Source organism: Panthera tigris, chromosome D2 (genome assembly GCF_018350195.1).
Source record: "Panthera tigris isolate Pti1 chromosome D2, P.tigris_Pti1_mat1.1, whole genome shotgun sequence".
In the NCBI taxonomy this organism is placed as follows: Eukaryota; Metazoa; Chordata; class Mammalia; order Carnivora; family Felidae; genus Panthera; species Panthera tigris.
Window position 1 is genome coordinate 81,639,509 of NC_056670.1, and position 19,514 is coordinate 81,659,022.

General features: G+C 47.4%; 1 protein-coding gene across 3 annotated transcripts in view; it reads left to right on the forward strand.

The window, feature by feature from the left end:
* DOCK1 (dedicator of cytokinesis 1) overlaps nucleotides 1-19,514 on the forward strand; it is a 524,611-nt gene that overhangs the window by 340,461 nt on the left and 164,636 nt on the right. The window contains exon 30 of one of the 3 annotated variants that reach the window (XM_042961089.1): nucleotides 4,447-4,614. The exons of the other annotated variants lie outside the window; for them this stretch is intronic. Within the exon in view, the coding sequence (XP_042817023.1) occupies nucleotides 4,447-4,486 (40 nt within the window). The 3' untranslated portion in view covers nucleotides 4,487-4,614. Of the gene's footprint in view, nucleotides 1-4,446; nucleotides 4,615-19,514 lie in introns of those variants that run through there. 3 annotated transcript variants of the gene reach the window in all.

The window sequence follows — 19,514 nt, forward strand, 5'->3', positions numbered from 1 at the left end:
CTCTGAGACGGCTGGGTTTTTATGCCCATTTTACAGATGTGGAAATCGAAGCAGAAAGCTTGGGTAACTTGCCAAAAGACGCACAGCTGGGAATTGATGGGGCCAGTATTTAAATCCCGAGCACACCCTCTAAACCACCCCTCTACCCTGAGTATGTTTCCTGTCTTTCAGAGAGAGTGTTGTTGTTTTTACCCTGGTGTCCTTCGAGTGGGACTTTCCTGCAAGGTTTCCTACGTATCTAAGTGAATGTTAAGCCTGGAAGTCAAAACATTCTTACTCAGCTTTTGTCGCCATGAAAAGTGTATGCTGTTAAGGAGCATATCATTTACTACTGGAGTCCTGTTGTAAACTTCTAGAAGAATAAAAGGTCATTAATAGTGCAGTAAGATCATTTCCTATAGAGGTTACGTAGATGCTACATAGCACTGTTTCTATGCCGTTATCTGCCTTTTTAAAAAATCTGTAACTTAATAGCTCGATACCTTCTGTGTTGCGAGACTTCCCTGCTCTTCCTCTGCTTGGCATGTATCAGAGGCTTCCTTGCCTCCACAGGATGAGCAGTGATGCCCAGAAGCTTTCAGGAGTCTGTATTAAAATATTAATGGTACAGCTGGACACGCGGTTTTACCATCCCCAGCTTAGAAATGGACAAACTCAACCCCTGCGGTCTCCTAAATATTTGTGTGCTTGTTCAGCTTTGCATCTGCAAAGGCACCATCTCAACACCTGGGGCTTCTTAAATGTAATTAAAGATGGCGCCCGTCAGTTCTGGTGCAACAACTCCAAAACCAAGAATCAAAGTTAGAAGATACAATGAGTGTCCCAAGGACAGGAGTTGCTCGGTCGCCGTGTTGTGGGTAGCAACTGACTGGTGGTGGCCTGACGTTAGAGCTCCGCTGTAGGATCAGACGGTGCCAGATGGCAAGATGACATTTGAGATAAGCACAGTTCAGATAGAGTAGAAATGTGCTTGCCTGTTATCCAGAAGTGCTTTAAAATCCTCCCGGAGGGAGGCAAAGGCTAAGTCTCCGTGTAAGATCTGAGGCTGTATTGGAAGCAGAGACCTTCACCTGAGTCTCGAAGTGCCGGTATCCATCCTTGAACTCATATTAGCCAGCTTTTTCAGAGTTAAGCTTCGCAGGGTGGGCAGCGTAGTCTAATGTTGAGGACTCACGCTGCGACTCTTGAAGAGTTCTCCTTGGTTGCTAGCGGAAACGTGACCACTTGGTTGAGTTTCCATGTCTTTCTTCTAGTCTTAGGACTTGGATTTGTCATAGGAGGGTGTTTGTACACTAAAAATCCCTGACTCGAATTTTAAGGCGTAGGAGTGATCCAGTAGGCGTTGAGTCTACTCGCTGGTTTCACTGAATCTCTTTTTCACCTTGAAGAAAGCATCTGTTATTAACCGCCATAATGTCACTTGAGAAAGACACTTCTACACTATACTGGGTGAGAAAAAGAGCAGTAGATTTTTAGAATTAGACTTTCTAACTCATATTGAGTGCAGAACATGGTACAAAAACCCTTTCTACGTTTGTCAACCATTCAGTCTTGGCAACAGAACTAAAAACAAATTCAACTACCCTGGTTCGGATTCTCACTAGGCCTTGGTGTTTGTGTCCCTCTCTCAAGATGAAAAAGGAATAAAACCAACATTTTTACTTCCTCAGAATACTCCTAGCTTGCAACAGCAATTATCCATCGTTTTGAAACGTTCCTGTAGATTAGCAGTTTCTGTGTCTTGTGCTTCCTGCTCTAAGCTGGGGCCAAAAGGAGATTATATTTATGACTTGTGGTTTATATCCTACCCACTTTCAGACAGGACTTGGTCTGTTCTGCAAGTAGCGATTCGTAGGCCCTGAATATAAAATAGAACACGTAAAACCACAGAGAAAACATGAAGCTCTCTAGAAGCCGAGCAACTTGAAGCTACCGGGAAGACAAAGCCAAAATAATGGTTTGCAAAATTCTCGCTGGATGATAAAAAAGTTCCTTGCCAATTTGTCAGCGGAGACTGATGATATATGTTACAGGTCCTTAAATGACATATCAAACAAGAGAATATCACAGTTAAGGAATCGGTTGGGAAGTCAAAATTCTGCTCACAGAAAAGGGAAGAGATGGTCATTTCAATTTTGAAATGCTTAGGATATTGCCAGTTGGAATCTACTGGCTGTAATAGAGCCTGGTCATAATTGGACCTGTCTGAAAGACTAGCTTGTCAAATGAGTGGGTTTTGCTAACTTGCCAAATAGAGCATTGTCTAGTTGTCGACCGTTTAAACATTAAAGACCATCAGTCAGAAGTGATGGTCTGGTTTTACTATATCTGGAATCCATTTAATCTAATATTTGTCCTTAGCAACCCTGAAATTAAAAAAATTTTTTTTTATTAACATTTATTGATTTTTTGAGAGTCAGAGAGAGACAGAACACGAGTAGGGGAGGTGCAGAGAGAGGGAGACATAGAATCAGAAACAGGCCCCAGGCTCTGAGCTGTCAGCACAGAGCCCGACGCGGGGCTCAAACTCACAAACCGTGAGATCATGACCCAAGCCGAGGTCGGTCGCTTAACCAACTGAGCCACCCAGGCGCCCCGCAACCCTGAAATTGTATCTCATCTCAGAATTTGTGAGATCATTATTGCTACTTCTTCATGCGTCAAAGCCCTAGTTTCGATCATGGCCAGGTGGAGACTGTCCCAGAACAGTCCAAGCCGATGTTTGTACCATCTGTTTTTGACCACCTTTCTTTGGCCTACGGTGTTAGTGCATTTCTGTGTGGCCTCTTCTACGCCTTCTTCTCTCCTCCATGATTCAGGCGTCTTTTGACCGGGATTTGTTAGCCTCAATGCATTAATACAACGTAGTGTGTTTCCACCACCCTGATTGTGCACATCACATATTCACACACCCATACTTGCGTGTGGCTCCTTCGTGGGGTAAATTTCCCATGCACATTTTTATAACGTAGCCATTTCTCTCCTTTTAAACACAGCACATTTCCCCACTCATAAGTAGTATCCATCAGATATATCAGAGTCCAAGATGGCAAGCTCATGGATGTTTCTGCCAAAATTAATCTGGCGTATAGTCAGGACAAGAAAGGGCCTTAAGCCTTAGAAAGGTATTCTACCTTTGAGATGCCAGGCTTCTTAAGGATAAATCATGATAATGCTCAGAAAGCAAATTTGCACGGTAGGCTGTTTGCAGGTACAGCGCCATTTGGTTTCATTGCTGTGGAAGAATTTTTGTCCTTGTCCACACTGTGCCCTGGGCTCAGAGCAGAGGAAATGTGCCACTTGCCTTAGGGTGAGAGAAAGCGAGGTGGGGGGGGTCCCCACTCACTGGGGATCTGCCTCAGGGGCCCTGACAACAGCGATAGCTGAAAACGGCCCAGTCTGGGAGGACTGTGTTTTCCTGCTCAATCTCCTGCTCAGGAAACACCTCTCCCGTGAAAGGACACTCAGCTGAAATCTTTGTGCAAGTTGAATATAAAGCATTTATATGGATATAAAGCATTTGGGGCTCCGGAGACTCTTGGATTATTTCTCCTCAACATCTTTTTACTCCCTTTGAAGCCTGAGGTTTTAGTTGATGTTGTTACTTTTAATTTAATTTATTTTTTAAATTCACCGGTTTCCTACCGAGGCTTTGCGTATCCAACGGCTTGAAGATTTTAAGCACACCTCAGAATCCTTTTTCCCTTTGAAACTGTATACAGTTTCAGGCCGTTGACAGAAACACTGTCACCACACAACTTGCTGAAGACCACAGGGAAAAAAATAAATAAATAAGTATTGTTTTTCGGTGGAAGAAAGAGGAATTCAACGTCAGTGTAATGAAAACATTCTGGAATGAAAATTTCCCCGGAGCTCAGCATGCCCACGTTTCACCCAGCTCTCACACTTAATAATATCGGTCTTTGAACTTGGGTGCTTCTCCAAGGAAATTGGCCTCACCTGAGATGTCTTGCTGCTCAGACCCCAGTTTGTAGACAGTGAAGGCGCAGGCCTGCCTCCTCGGTCGGGCCAACCGGGGCTATCCCTGAGCACGGTTCTGGCTGGTCTCCTGGGGAAACACGGGAGATGTTTCTCTGGGGCTCGGCTGGCCACCGTGAAGCCCTGGGATTTCAAGACGGATGTTGATTCAGATCTAGTAAGGGCACCTTGGATCTCTGAGCAGGACTTAGACCCCCACCCGTGTGGTACTTTGCCACCAGTTTTCAGTTCCGTGTATCCTTCATGGCATTTTCATAAATTATTTTAGTACTTTCCGTATAGTTATCCAACGGTATGCGTGCTTTTGCTCTGTGCTTAATAATTAAGCTTGGCCTGAAAACAAATAATTCCAGATTTTACCTCGGTCTGTATAACCAATTTATCACACATAACGCAGATCTTTTATACAGTTGGGTTTTATTCAAATGGCCTCTTTATTTAATTCAGAGATGAGAACTCAAGCTACTCTTCAAAGGCATGGCAGTGATGAAGAGCCCTTAGCCGGGACTCTTATTGAGGGAAGCTCGTTCCAGAGGAAAGTTTTGAAAGGGCAAAGTCTGCTGAAGAATTCTCAGAGACACTGTACACCTTGCTGTGAGCTCGTGGCTGGCGTTGATGAGGCCGTCTGCTGGCACTTAATCCTGGAGGACGTACTTCACTTCACGAGAAATGATGCCAAGCACACTCTCTGTTTGATGCATGAAATTTCTTGCAATGCGCATGACAAAATGGAGGAAATACGTTTTATGAAGGTCACCCTCCAGATCCCTTTGTCCTAAATGTTCACCTCCAGTGCTACCGGGACTTCGAAAAAATCATGTGCAGTGTAAGACCCTGTGCTGTTACGCTTTTATTTCAAGTCTAGAATGGGAGGGAGGCGGCAGCCAATGTGGATCGAATGCCTGGTGAGATGCCAACATGGTCTTTGGTACCTTTTCCGTGGTTCTCAGCCACGGGGGATTTGGCCCCGCCCAGGGGACATGGCAGTGTCCAGGCACATTTTTGTTGTCACGGCTCGGGAAATGAAGGCTGCTGACATCTCGACTCCTGGGATACTGCTAAACGTCCTTCCATGTACAGGATAGCCCCCTTTAAAGAATCACTCAACTCAAAATGTTAAAAACCCCATTTTATAGATGGAAAAAACTGAATCTCTGTGATGTCAAGTAATTAATAGTAATATATGTGATGGATTTCGGTGACCCTCTTCTCTTTATTTGCACATTTCTTCGCCACCTTTTCCTGTTGCATGACCCCAGCAAAGACAGCATCCCTTAGAATGAACCCTAGGGGCCATCCTCTGAGGATGCCAGGGCTGACCTTTCATGTATTCAGGCGGTGCCTGTGAATTGGAGGCATTTTTCTCCAAGATGCCCTGGCAGGTGCTCCAGCTTTATGGCAAATCTCTGTGGGCGTGGTCCAGGCTCACATGGCCATGGGAGCAAGAAGGGCGTAGAGAGTCCAGTCCTACTGACATGAATTTAGACCCATCCCGCCCCTCCTAATGGCTGGCCTGTAGGACATGTGTAGAGAAGATTAGCAAGTGTCTCTTCTGGGGGAGTTTGTGTATGTGTCTTTTGTAAAACATTATACATAAGTATAGTATTATAAATTATAAATAAATAGGATTCCACATATAAGTGAGATTACACCAGTGTTTGTCTTTTCTCTGTCTGACATATTTCACTTAGCATAATGCCCTCAAGGTGCACCCATGTTGTCACAAATGGTGAGATTTCATCCTTTTGTGGCTGAATGATTCTCCATTATCTCTATCTGTATCCCATGTTCTTCATCCATTTATCCATCTACGGACACATAGGTTGTTTCTGTGTTTTGGTCTTTGTAAATAATGGTGCAGTGAACGTGGGAGTGCAGATATCTTTTCAAGATAGTGTTTGAGTTTCCTTTGGAAATCTCCCTCGAAGGAGACTTGGTCCGTTATGTGCTAGTTCAATTTTTTTTTTTTTTGGAAGAATCTCCATACTGTTTTCCACAGTGACTACACCAGTTTACATTCCCAGTAGTCATACACAAGGGTTTCCTTTTCTCCACAAACTCACCAATATTTATCTCTTATAGTGTTGATAATTTCCATTTTAACAGGTGCGAGGTGATATTTTACTGTAGTTTGATTTGCACGTCCCTGATGATGAGTGATGTTGAGCATCCTTTCATAGGCTTGTTGACCATCTGTCTGTCTTCTTTGGGAAAATGTCTTTCTGGAAAAATGCCCATTTTTTAACCGGTTTTGTTTTTGCAGTTGCGTTATGTGAGTTTTTATATGTATTTTGGATATTAACCAGTTATTTTTGAATGTTTAGTCCTTACGTCACTTGTCTTCTCTGCTTGCAGGATAAGAGCCTTATGTGTGTTGCAGATATGTTTTCCTATTCAGTTACTGCTATGTTTTTTCTTTCTCTCTCTCTCTCTCTCTCTCTCTCTCCCTTTTTTTTTTTTTAGTTTTTTAAAAAAAATGTTTACTTATATTTGAGAGAGAGAGAGAGGAGAGAGAGGGAGGGAGGGAGGGAGGGAGGGAGGGGGAGGGGCAGAGAAAGAGGGAGACACAGAATCCGAAGCAGGCTCCAGGCTCTGAGCTGTCAGCACAGAGCCCGACGCAGGGCTACAACCCACAAACCACGAGATTATGACCTGAGCTGAAGTCGGACGCTTGACTGAACCACCCAGGCATCCCTTTCTGTCTCTCTCTTAGTAGTGGTTTTCTTGGTTGACATTAAACATTTTCATTTTAAATATTTTTTCCTTTGGAAAAAATCTTCAATGACTCTTGCAGAAAGAAACTGAGTGGACTTCCTGCTGGCGAATTGGTTGTAACCAGCATGGTGACTGTCCAGATACTAAGGGAGCCTGCTGCCTGGTATTGTAGATTCTGTCTATATAGAAGCTCCATGAAATACAGTTCCTGAAATAAAATTATCTTGAAGACTGAACATGGAATCACACCATTAATTACCAAACTCCTGCTATTTTCTAGACATGGGATCAGAAATAAAATTGACTAATAATTTTATTATTATTCCACCACTTACAATGTTTAAAAATCACATATGTAATATATTTTCAGATTTATAAAAAATGATAATAATATTTTTCATCTTTTTATTAATTTTTTTTTAATTTTAGAGAGCATGTAAGCGGGGTGAGAAGCAGAGAGAGAGAGAGAGAGAGAGAGAGAGAGAGAGAGAGAGAGAACCTTAAGCAGGCTCCACTCTTAGCACCGAGCCCAACACTGGGCTCGATCCCACAGCCCTGGGATCATGACCTGAGCGGAAATCAAGAGTCGGACACTCAACCAACTGAGCCACTCAGGTGCCCCAAGATATGATAATAATATTTAGTATAATTTCTTCATAGAATCAAAATGTCAATAGGATTGTGGCATCTTCTATACACTTTTGCTCATACAAGATGCTTTTATGTGTCCCTTGTTCTTTTTTCATGGAATTCTACACATTGGTGCTTGGGTCTTTGATGCTGCTGGGGAGAAATCCCTCCTTGTCACTATGATGTCTGATCAACGCCCAGTGACCCTGCCTGGCGCATCGCAGGTGCTCAAACAAAGAGTAGCTGCCTAACTGAAAGAATGTCAATGGGAAATGTTTTTTCTTACAAAGTCAACCGATAAAAGTACACGACACATTTTTGTAGCAGTGCTTTTCCAGGAATACAATGCAGTTACCCATTTTATATTTGTGTCCACAAAGAAATCATTCCAGAAAGAAATAATCCCACCAAGAAATAATTTCAGTTGTGTTTTCCATGAAAATGAAAAATGGTGCTTCTTATTATCTTAGGGATCTGTTAGCTAGTGAATTTCCTTAACTGAGAGTTGTTCTAAACTCACGGGCGAGGGTGATCCACGTTCGTATCTATGTGCGAGCGTCCCTAAACAGCAGGGAGATTGCCGTCTGCTGTTTCATGTTGACCTTTCCAATAAGACTTCACAGGAGGGTTTTTACTTAATACTGTACCTGTCAAATTCCCAGAGCTGCAAGGAAATTGAAGATACAAATTATATTGTAAAGTGAAATATTTTGTGTTATTCTACAGTTTGGTTGATTTCAGAAGAAAATGAACACTGACAGCTTGGTCTTTTCAGTTCACTGGATTCTAATGGTTCAAAACAAAAGCCCTCGACGGAAAGCCTCTTCCCACGTTGCTGTATCAGAGATGCCCGAGCTGTTCTCCGTGCTTAAGACCCGGTGCCCCTCAACTCCCATGTCATGGATACACGGGGCCTGAACGAGGGACAGACAGTGCTAAGTGTGAATATTTGTGAATATAAATATTAACCATCCCCAGCAGGGGAGAGGGCTTGAGCTGTCCGGCCGTTTGGGCAGCTCTTTAGCCCTTGACACTTTTCTTAGCATGCGATCTATTTTTCATAGCAGGAAAGCTCTCTCCCCCAATCTGTCTGATGCGTTGCCCTCGCCTCACTAACAAGGGGCTGCTTGGGATTCAGAGGCCTGGGAGAGTAGGTTAGAGGACGCCTCTCTATCTCTCCTCTTCTGTGATTCTTGACAGCCTATCTTCTCTCCTGATGCATTGTGTTCAGGGGGGGCAAAACCCTGAGGTTTCCGGCAAGAGCTAGAAAGTCCTAAATGGTCAGATTGAGTTCCTCTGCTGTGCTACAGGGGGATGGGATGTATGTTGTGAAAAGGTGGGGTGGTGTTTCATCAGGCCGTACTCCTTTGATGGAAGCTAAACCATAAATACAACACAGTTAGGGTCTCTTCAGGGCATTTTCCTCATCTTGGTCCTGACTGCAGTGGTCGCATTTGACAGGTGGCAGTCAGGGCTCTCTCCCTGGGACCGCTCCCCCCCCCCCCCCCAGTCCCTTCCACGTGGCAGCTGGCCTCCTGGCTGCTTTCCCCGCCCTCCGGGGGATGAAGGGGTCAGAAATCTGATTTGATTCTTCAAACGGAATGTTATTGCTTGACTAAAGTAAAAGGCCATCTCATCCCCGTCTGATGCTGCAGTTTATTGTGCCGAAGGTATTTTTAATTCGCCACTCACCTGCGGATGATCTGGGCATTGAATGGAGGAGTCTAGCTGAATATTGGATCGATTTGTTTATTTTTGGTACTAAACCTAAGAATTAAGCTTGGTTTAAAGAGAACGGAGCACTCCTCTTTTATGAGGTACCCTGAGGGCAAACACGGTCTGCGTGTCATTTATGGGGGCCCGGCTCTTCTGAGCGGTATTTCTCAAACAGGTATTCTCTCTTGGACCTTAAGGTCCCTCACAGACAGTGCATCACGAAGTGAGTTTCTAATGGCGAGGAAAATGGGAGAGAAGGGAAATGTCCCACTTGTTATTTCTATTCTACCTGTCGGATGGATTTGGGGTGGTTTTCAAGTTACGGGAAACCATATGTAACAAGACAGCACCTAAAAAGTAACCTCAAAGTAATCGTGTAGTGAGAGGGGGATCTTTGTGGGTAGAAGGGGCCAGAGGGAACCCCTGGGAACCCGGCACGTTGTAAAGCAGCCCATTCTCTCCCAAGCCTTGCCAAGCCCAGACAAATGAGGGACACTGTGAGTTCCAGCATTCTTGGGGTCTGATCAGATAGGCGCAGTCTTTCTCCACAGGAGGCCCACTTTTCCCTGACTATAGTTTCTAAGGGAATTTCTTTTTTTTTCTAATTTTTAAAAAAATGTTTATTTGTGTTTGAGAGAGAGAGAGCGCATGTGCCCAAATGGGGAGGGGTGAGAGAGGGAGACACAGAATCTGAAGCAGGCTCCAGGCTCTGAGCTGTCAGCACAGAGCCTGATGCAGGGCTCGAACCCACGAACTGTGAGATCATGGCCTGAGCCGAAGTCAGACACTTAACGGACTGAGCCACCCAGACACCCTGAGGGAACTTCTTAATGTCATCCTTGGAGGCGGGGCAGGAGTGGATTTTGTTTTGTCTTACTTAATAGAAAGTGTCCTCAATGGTGGACCTGAAGAAGTGGTATAGCCCTTCTTTGTATATTATTCATCATGGTCACCTGTCCAGAGTCAGGACGGAAAAGCGATCGCCTGATGAGCTTTCTAAGATTGCTAACGTTGCGTCACAGGAAGGGCTCACTTTGTAGACGGAGAAGCACGCCTGCTTTACGGCGGGTCATACTTTGTTTTCAGCCCACCCTTGGGAGCCGGGTGGCTGTGGGAGAGTGGTCCCCTCCCCCCCGCCATGGGCCACCTATGGGATACTAACATTCTGGAAAGATTCATGTTAATGTATGCCAAGTGATGCTTGGCATCCACTGATGCCGGAGGGAATGACCTCCCCATGCCCATGACTATTATTACTGGACTGTTGCATTAAGGGTCGAGCTTTGGGGGCCTGGAGAGCAGGTGGCTCATGAGGCTCTGGCCTCTTTCTCTCCGCTGTCCGTGGAGCTGCCCTTGCAGGAGGGGCACCTCGCCGGGCTATCCGCATAGAGCTTTGTGGTGCCAGTGACCCCTGTTAGTGGGTGGACATCAGTCCTGTGGTGAAGTTTTGTGATTCAGTGCTTCCCGACCCCACCCTGCCTGGGTGGACTGGAATGACTTTATATTTTAAGTCCTGTGCACGTCCAGGGCTGCTGGCCTGAGAGGGTATCAGCCTCCAATTTGGCCCCGAGTCTGGGTCCTGGCACTGAGCGTGACCGGGGGATGGGGCCCAGCGCTGTGCCCCGTCTGAGGTTCCAGGAGATCGTTCTCTGTAGCCCCTGTGGTGCTTTTCACATTGTGGTCTTCCCAGGGTGAACGAAGCCCATGTTCTCTGACTGCTTCAACCTCTTTTTGCCTGTTGGAGGCCTTGAACCTGAGTTCTCTACCACCCCAGACAACGACTACTCCAAGGAAGCCAGACCCCTGCCAACTGAGGCCCCCAAAGGAGAGCTTGCTTTCTGTGCTGTGAGCCGTGGGGTCCTCACTGGGTAGCACCTGTCTCCCTGCTCAGCCCGTGCAGCTTTGACAAGAAAATGCTCCTTGTAGCTGTTCCTATTTAATTTAAAAAAAAATTAATGTTTATTATTTTTGAGAAAGAGACACAGAGTACAAGCAGGGGAGGGGCACAGAGTGAAGGAGACACAGAATCCAAAACAGGCTCCACCTCTGAGCTGTCGGCACAGAGGCCGACACGGGGCTCGAACCCACGAACTGTGAGATGATGACCTGAGCTGAAGTCAGACACTTAACCAGCTGAGCCACCCAGGCGCCCTGCTGTTCCTGCTTAGTTTACAGAGCTTTGGGGGTGGGGGAGGGAGTCAGACCCTAAAACCTTTCCTGGACAGCGAGTGATCGGGTCGCCGGGGTGGGGGGGGCGGGGCGTGGAAGTGCTCCTTTAGTGGAGGAGCTATGATCTTCCACATCTGTGTGCCGAGGTCCCTGCACAACATGTCCTTTCAACAAGTGGCAGTGTCTGTGTCCAGGGTTGGGCCCACTGAGGCCTCCAGAGCTGTGAACGCTTCAGAGTTCTGGGCATGGAAAAGAGGAAGAAGGATCTGGTAGCTTCAGAATGGCCTCCGGTCAGCTCCATGCAAGACCAGCTCTGCAGGATTACGTGGCCGCACCCCCAGTGATCAAGTTCAAGGCAGATTTTGCAGCGGTTGCCTTGGGACTAGTCAAAAGTCTTGAGCTTAGACTTAAGGGGAATTATTTTTATTCGGTGGGATTTCTGATTTGTTCTGTGAGGGATGAGTCAGGATCACAGACTCCCAGAGCGAAGGTGTGCCTGAGGCTGGGAGGTGGGAGGTCTGGGAGTCCAGCAGAGAGCTTTTTACCCACGGTCATGTGGCATCACTGTGACGAAGGGAAGGCAAAAACAAAAACAAAAACATGAGGTGCCACGTTGTCATGTAGCTTCCTTTTCTCGTTAATTTTTTTTTTTTTAATTCTGCTGCTCATAGAAAGAGAATATTTATCAACTTGGTTATTTAAACTTGTGATTGTGTCAGGATGCCGTGGGAGGCTTTTGGTGGTTTGGTGCACTGAGCCCTGCAGGTTAGCAGAGAACATCTTTAAGTCCTATCAGGAGGTTGTTACGTACATTGGGCCGTCTCTTGTAGACAAACAGATCCTGCTCTGCCTCATTGCTGAGTTTCACTTTTCTTGGGTCTTTGTTTCTTTAAAGTAATTCCCTTTGGATTTCTAGGTTTCATCTTGAAAACCAATTTCTGCTTCAGGGTTGAGCTGTCCAAGGACAGGTCTTTTTCTTACCCCCAGAGCTGCACGTAAACTTGTTATTGGATGGCTGTGGGGATAAAGGGGGATGTAAAGGTGTGCCCAGCCTTCTGGAAATTCTCGAAAGGGAACAAATAAAGCATGAAAATAGCATGAAGCTTCCGAGTTTGCCAGTTCCCAGACTCTTTGTTTTTTATTGTTTTTAAAGTTTATTTATTTATTTTGAGAGAGACAGGGACAGTGCGAGTTGGAGAGGAAGAGAGAGAATCCCTAGCAGGCTCTGCGCTGGCAGTAGGGCTCGAACTCACGAAACTGTAAGATCATGACCTGAGCGAAAATCAATCAGAAGCTCCACCGACTGAGCACCCCCCAGGCACCCCCAGACTTTTTAATTGGCAACCTGTGTGCAGAAATTACACTTTCCGTAAACTGCTTGGGGTGACCTTAGTGTTCATTCCACGGATAGCGGCCATCGTTGGCTGTGTCTGCACCTGCTCTCCCTCTGTCCGGCTTGGCCAGTCTTCCTCCACATCCTCCCTGTCATGTCCCTCTCATCACTCACGCTCATCCAGAGGCTGAGATCTCTCTTCCAGACGTCAGCACTGAGATCTCTCTGGTCCAGACGTCCGTGCTGAGATCTCTCTGGTCCAGACGTCCGCGCTGAGAGCTCTCTGGTCCAGACATCCGCTCTGAGAGCTCTCTGGTCCAGACGTCCGCGCTGAGATCTCTCTGGTCCAGACGTCCGCGCTGAGATCTCTCTGGTCCAGACGTCCGCGCTGAGAGCTCTCTGGTCCAGACGTCCGCGCTGAGATCTCTCTGGTCCAGACGTCCGCGCTGAGATCTCTCTGGTCCAGACGTCCGCGCTGAGAGCTCTCTGGTCCAGACGTCCGCGCTGAGATCTCTCTGGTCCAGACGTCCGCGCTGAGATCTCTCTGTTCCAGACGTCCGCGCTGAGAGCTCTCTGGTCCAGATGTCAGTGCTCTCATCCCTTCACTGGACTCTCGTGCAGTGTTCCTCCTCTGGGTCTTGAACACCTGAGACATTTGGTGCACATCACGTTCAAGTAAATGTTGTAACTCCTCAGCCACGCGGCGGCTGCTCGAGGGGGGAAACCAAGAGGCAGTGGGTGGCCACAGGGGCGCTGGAGGCATCAGCCCAAGGCTCAGGTTCTAGGTTCACAGAGTAGCCACATCGTGTCAGCGATTCCATTAAATCTGGAGTCTCTGCTTCCTCGTTCCTGAGTGGAGGTAATAGAGGTTTATTTACAATGAGCATCTCAGAAGATGCTGTAAAGCAAATAACTGGCCTGCAGCCGACACACCGTAGCTTAAGGGAAATAGTGAAGAGTTTGATGTCTGTGAGAATGAAGCCTTTTCCTCAAGGATCCTGGTCCTCACGGAAATAGAAGACGGAGAGATGTTGCAAATAAGCAAAAGACGGAGCTCTTGTCTTAACTCCAACGGAACATCTTTAGCCCAGTGTGACGTCCTCAGGCGCAGGTGCAGGTATAATTCCGTGCTGCTGTGTAATGGGAGAAAATTTCACCGTGCTGTCTCACCGTGGCGTGCTTTGTGAGATGTGCATGTATTGTTGTTCACGCATGGGAAAGGTGTGGTCGTGGCTCTGGGGACACAGAAAGTACATGGCAGAGCGGACCCAGCCCCCAGGGGCCCCAGGTGTCTGAATTATCAGAGTTCAGGGTATTTGGGAAAGGACAGACAAGAAACAAACTGACAAGCAAATTAATAAACCAGAGTCTGACCACGAGAAAAACTTCAGACGAACCCAGATTGAGGGACCTTCTGCAAAGTGCCTGACTGGCTTCTCAAAACTTGTCAAGATCATCAAAGGTGGGGAAACGTCCAAGAAGCTGTCACAGCCACAGGGGCCTGAGGGGACATGAAGACTACAAATGATGTGGTTTCTAGATGAGATCCTGGAGCAGGAGAAGGACATCAGGAGGAAACTGGTGAGATCCGAGTAAGTCGTGGGGTTTAGTGAGTAGCAATGAGGCAGTGCTAGTTGCTTGACGGAGACAAATGTACCACGGCAACCAAAGAGCCTGAGTGTGGAGTGGATACCAGAACTCTCTACAACTTTTCTGTACATCTGCACCTAAGATTTACGTTTATTTCAAATTAAAGAAAAAAAAAACCGAAGGAGCAAATTGGGGAATATCCAGTGGTGATGAGGATCCCCCCAGAGGATTTGAAGGGCGGCTGTGACAGACTGGGGCGCCTGCCTGAGAACCGCTCCTCGGGGAAGGGCTCCCGGGGGGCGGCAGTTAGTCAGCATTCTAAATGATAGGTAGATAGAAGAATGTTCCAGACAGAGAGAGCAGGTGCCACAAAGCTCTCGGGTAGAAGGAGCAGGAAGAAGGCCGGTTTACCGTTACAGCAGGGATTTATTTTGAAATGGAAAGTTGATGGACAGTTTAAAACCGAGAAGTGGCATCACTGACCCGTGTTTTCATGACACTGGTCTGCAGCGTAGGCAGAAACCAAATTGGAGCACGAGTTAGGAGCTCGTGGCATAACGTGGGCCGGACAAGCTATGGCTGGGGCTCAGGTGGTCTTGGGGGAGAGAAGCCAGTGGAGGATTTGTGGTGTGTTTTGGGGGAAGGGGGGTCAAGTGGACTGCTCTAGAATATGCAGGGAGGGAAGGAAAATGAAGAATCTGGGTTTTTGGCTGGAGCCACAAGGGATTGGTGGGGTTTTTGAGGAGAGTCCGGTTTAGAGGGGTGGGGCCCTCACGGGCTCTGTCCTGACCTAGCTCCCTGTTTCTCGGCCTGATTTTCATTATCACCCCCCTAAGGAGAAGGATTAGATTAGATTTACATTTAATTAAGAGACATTAAGTGCTAACAAATAAGCTTTTGCAGGGGAGGGTGTGCTTTGGAAGGCTGCGGGCCTGTATAATATCTTTGTCTTCCCCGAGAGCCCATTTCCACCCTCTCGGGGTAGACGTTGGCCCCATGGAAAATGCGTGGCCCCATGAATTACGAGGTGCCTGGGCGGCAGTGGGCAGTGGGAGGGCGGATCTAGGGAGCAAGTGGAGATTTCAGCCTGAGGTTCGGGAGAAAGGGAATGTGCGAAGGTACAGCGTGGGGCGTCCCTAGCATTCAGATGATGCCTCTGCGGCCACCTGGCGAGTGACTGTAGCTGGAGAAGAGAAGCAGACCAGGTGAAACCCTGGGTCTCCCTCCCTTTTAGGAGCTTCACAGTTGAAGCTAAGCCAGCAAAGCAGTTGCAGAGAAAAGTTGCTGCTATCAGGAGAAGAGTCCGAGACGGGAAGATGGTGTTACAGAGAAGCCGTAGGTTCTTCCACACAGGGTCACTGCCAGTGTGGACCAGGGCAGTGCTCTTGGCGTGGTGAGGGGGAGACTGGCCCGTAGGGGCCCAGAGCAAGTGGGATGTCGAAGTGGGCGCCTCCTTCAGGATTTGGGAATGCCAGGGGTCACAGTTATGGCGTCTGGAGGGGGCTGTGGTATAGACGGGTCTATATGGTCGCTGCTGATTTGGGGCATGCTGGGAGAGAGGAGCGGTGAGCGGTGGCCTGGAGGCCGGTGGGAGCCGTGAGGTCCATGTTGGAAAATGTGGAAGGGGAAGGGCTGGCCATCGATGGGACCAAGTACGGTCAATCCGTTGGGACAGGAGAGAAGGTGGAGTGGGCACAGTGGTCACCACGGGGCTAGATGTGGGGGCTGGATGAGGAGAAAGACTATGTGTGGTTTCTTTCTGTTTTTTCGCTGAAGTATGACACGAGGTCATTAGCAAGAAGGGGTTTAGGGAACAAAGATTAAAATACACCTGTGTCTGTGATGACCACGTGAATCTTTCATCTGCGCCCTGTTCCCTGGCAGATCACACTCGTGGGTACAGAGTGAGCGTGAGGTCCCTGGATCGCAGGCTGCCCTCTTACATAAGCCTGGGAGAGGCCTCATAAGCAGATACGTCTAAAAAGATACATTGCTTTAAATAACTCAGGTGAAATCATCCTTCTGTGAACATTTCTAGATGGATCTTGTCTTTTAAGCTTCAGTGAACCCTATTAGCCATCAAAACCGTCCAGTCTCTCAAAATAGCCCTCTCGCAACGTTCCTCCCACACACCTGCATCGCGGCTGCGTGGCCACTGGAGAGGCTGGGGCGGGGTGTTAGCTGTGCCAGTAGGGACCAGAGGCCACCGGCCTCCTGATGTCTGAAGTGTAGACTCTCTGAGGCCCTATGTGTCTCCTTCTGTTTAATTCAAATGAGGGCTTCCGTCTTTGGGGATGGGCAGCGCGAAGCCTGTGTCTGCAGGTGCCTTGACCCGCTCACGGCCTTCCCTCCCCTTGGGCGGTGACTTCTACACTTGATCTTAGCCAAAAGGCCGAGAAGCGATCGGGCGGTGAGTTCCGTGATGCCGAGGCATCTTCCGTGACCCCTTTCCTCTGCCGCAGCCTCAGCTTGGAGATTCCCGGAAGACTGCGGCTCTCTTCCTCTTCTCGCATCCCATACTTCATGGCTTCCTCCCCTCGCCATGTTCCTTAAGAACAACAAAGGCAGGACATTTCGGGTCCCAGGCGTGGTACGCTCCAGTCCTTCCATTTGTTAGGAGGATTTGAATGCACAGCTCTCCACAGAGCTTCTTTATCAGGGCCAGGAAATCATGACTGCAGCGAAAATTTTGAGAATCAAGCACTTCTTCTATCGCCCCAGTTATTCTTTGGTCTTCATGAGGCTACTTCCTTTCCTACTTCGCCATTGCAGAATGCACGGAGGGACTTTCGAGATCACATGGTAAGCGTTGCTGACTTCACCTTCCTGGTTCCTCAGAGACATAAGATGAATATCCCTGGTACCTGCGAGCAGCGGTCAGTGTGTGTCGAGCTCAGAAAGCTAATAGCCTAGATGCATTTTACCAAGCACATTCCTACAGAAGGGTCTCCTCTCTTGGCCCGGCTGGAAACTTCATGCCGGCTGGGGCAGCCATGATGAAGGGATTCCTCTCTTCCCTGCCGCCATGTTGAGGGTTGGGAGCAAGCTCCATTGAATCATAATCAGTTTTTCCCTTTCAGAAAAGATGTCAATGTAGAAATATCTATTGAGCACCAGTGATCCCAATGGGCTTTTAACTTTTTTTTCTTTTTTCTTTTTTTTCTTTATTTATTTTGAGAGAGAGAGGAGTGCAGGCAGGGGAGGGGCAGAGAGAGAGGCAGAGAGAGAGGGAATCCCAAGCAGGCTGTACACTGTCAGCACAGAGCCCGACGCGGGGCTCGAACTCACGAACCGTGAGATCATAACCTGAGCCACAACCAAGAGTCGGACGCTTGACCGAGTGAGCCACCTGGTGCCCCATCATTGTTTTTTTTCTGTTTTCAGTACTGCAGAAGCGTTTCATTCAATTCAATCATAACATAATTGATTGTTAATTGAAACATTTGGTGAGGTCGTGAATCATTGAAAACATAATACGCATATACCACCCACGCTTAACTTGCAAGCGGTAAGTGCACGTCCATTTCATGGGGAAGGTCTGGCACTCTGCTTCACTTTGGTGGCTTGAAGATGGGTCTCCTGGTGAACCTGTCACATCATCGTCCGGGCATGTGACGCCTCTGGTGCCATGTTCTCCTCCCGCTTGCATAGCAGTTTGAACTCTTTTTGGATCGCTGGGGCCCTTCTGGGGGGTCTCATGCCCACCTGAGCCCACAGCAACTGAGTTGTCACCACCTGTCTTCAAAGTGATTCATCTTTGTTGTTTTCAAAGCTTCCAACTTCATTTTCACATAAAAGTCAACTTCCCTTTCATGGTCGTATGCTGTCAAGTTATCTAATATTTTCAAGTAAATCAGGAGGTTATGCTAACAGGTTTAATGAGTATAAACCAGGTTGAGAACACATACAACTGTGTGTACAGGCGTGTCTGTGTGCTTCGTGCTCAGTGGTACCATCGCTCAGGGAACTATTGAATGGAACCCGTGGCCCATGGTGTCATTGTTGGACAGATTAAAACAAAACAAAATAAAACAAAAAATCTGTTAACGTAAAAACTAGATCCTCCTTGGTTAGTGTTGGGCGTAAGGGATTTTGTTTACGGGCGTCTCTCAAATCCATGCACATTAGAAGAAAGCGACCTACTCTAGATTGTGTTGGACATTCCCAAGCAGAGACATCAACGTACATTAGCCCTAAGTCTATACTGGCAGTGATAAAACCGGTGGTGTTTACTGTTAATAACCAGCTATTTGCTGACTTCTCAGAGGTGGCACGTTGGGGAGCTCTCAGATCCTCCAAAAGTGAGACCGAGTTTTATTAAAATCCGAGAAGGGACATAGAGTAAGCAGAACCAGAATTCAGGGGACCAGCAGGCTTTGTTTTCGTTTTCCTCCTGTCTCCGATCCAGTCCTGGGAGGGTTAGGGAAGGCTGAGGGAGTTGCAGCAAACTAAGTTCGGAAAGTTATAAAAGAAGGTGGATGCCACTGTAGGTTTATGCTCTCTTCTAGCCTGAGCGTTGAACCTAATCATGTAGTAAAGCACCGGCTGTCACACAGTGATTGACATGAGCACACGGTGCCTGATGACAGGGTAACTGATGTCACATGGTACCCGATCACAGGGTAGCCGGCGGGGTCACATGGTACGTGGCCAGATCACATGGTTAACACCAGCCAGGCTGTAAGTGGTGGCAGGGGAGAGGGTGGGCAGGGGGAGGTGAAGAGAGGAGAGAAATTAAAAATGCTATCACCCATGTTAACAAACTAACAAGATGCTCTTAGCATTTTTTTCTTTACCAAAATAGGAAGTTTCCTTCTGACAAACAGAATGTTTGCTGCTTGTAAGATGATGGGGACAGAAATAAGTACCTAAAGAAGAAATGAGTATCTAAGCAGACTCCTGAGGTATGAACCGATAGAAACTCCAGCATGGGACCCGCCACCTGGTGCAGCTGCTATGCCCCCAGGACACACGCTCAGTGCCCTGAACATCGGGGTTCCCAGGAAGTATTTGATGAACTGACGAATGTGTTGTTCCTACTTCATATCTAATTAATAATTCCCCAATGCAGTGTCTCCCACAAAGGGATATAAATCTGTGCGCCTGGCCTTTTCACAATAAAGTAGCATTCGTGATGCTTTGGCACCCCTCTGAAAGCCCCAGATAGTTTCTTAGAATTTCCGGTGTGCTTCGCAGGAATTGCTATCAAGGATGATGAAAATCATCATATTTAATCTTCATCGAGCTCTTAGTCTGGGCTGCATACTGTACTCGTATCATTTTATTTCATCCTCTCAGGAGCCAGGAAAGGCTGGTCATATGATCCTTATTTTTGCAGGCGAAGTTGATACTGATTTAGCGG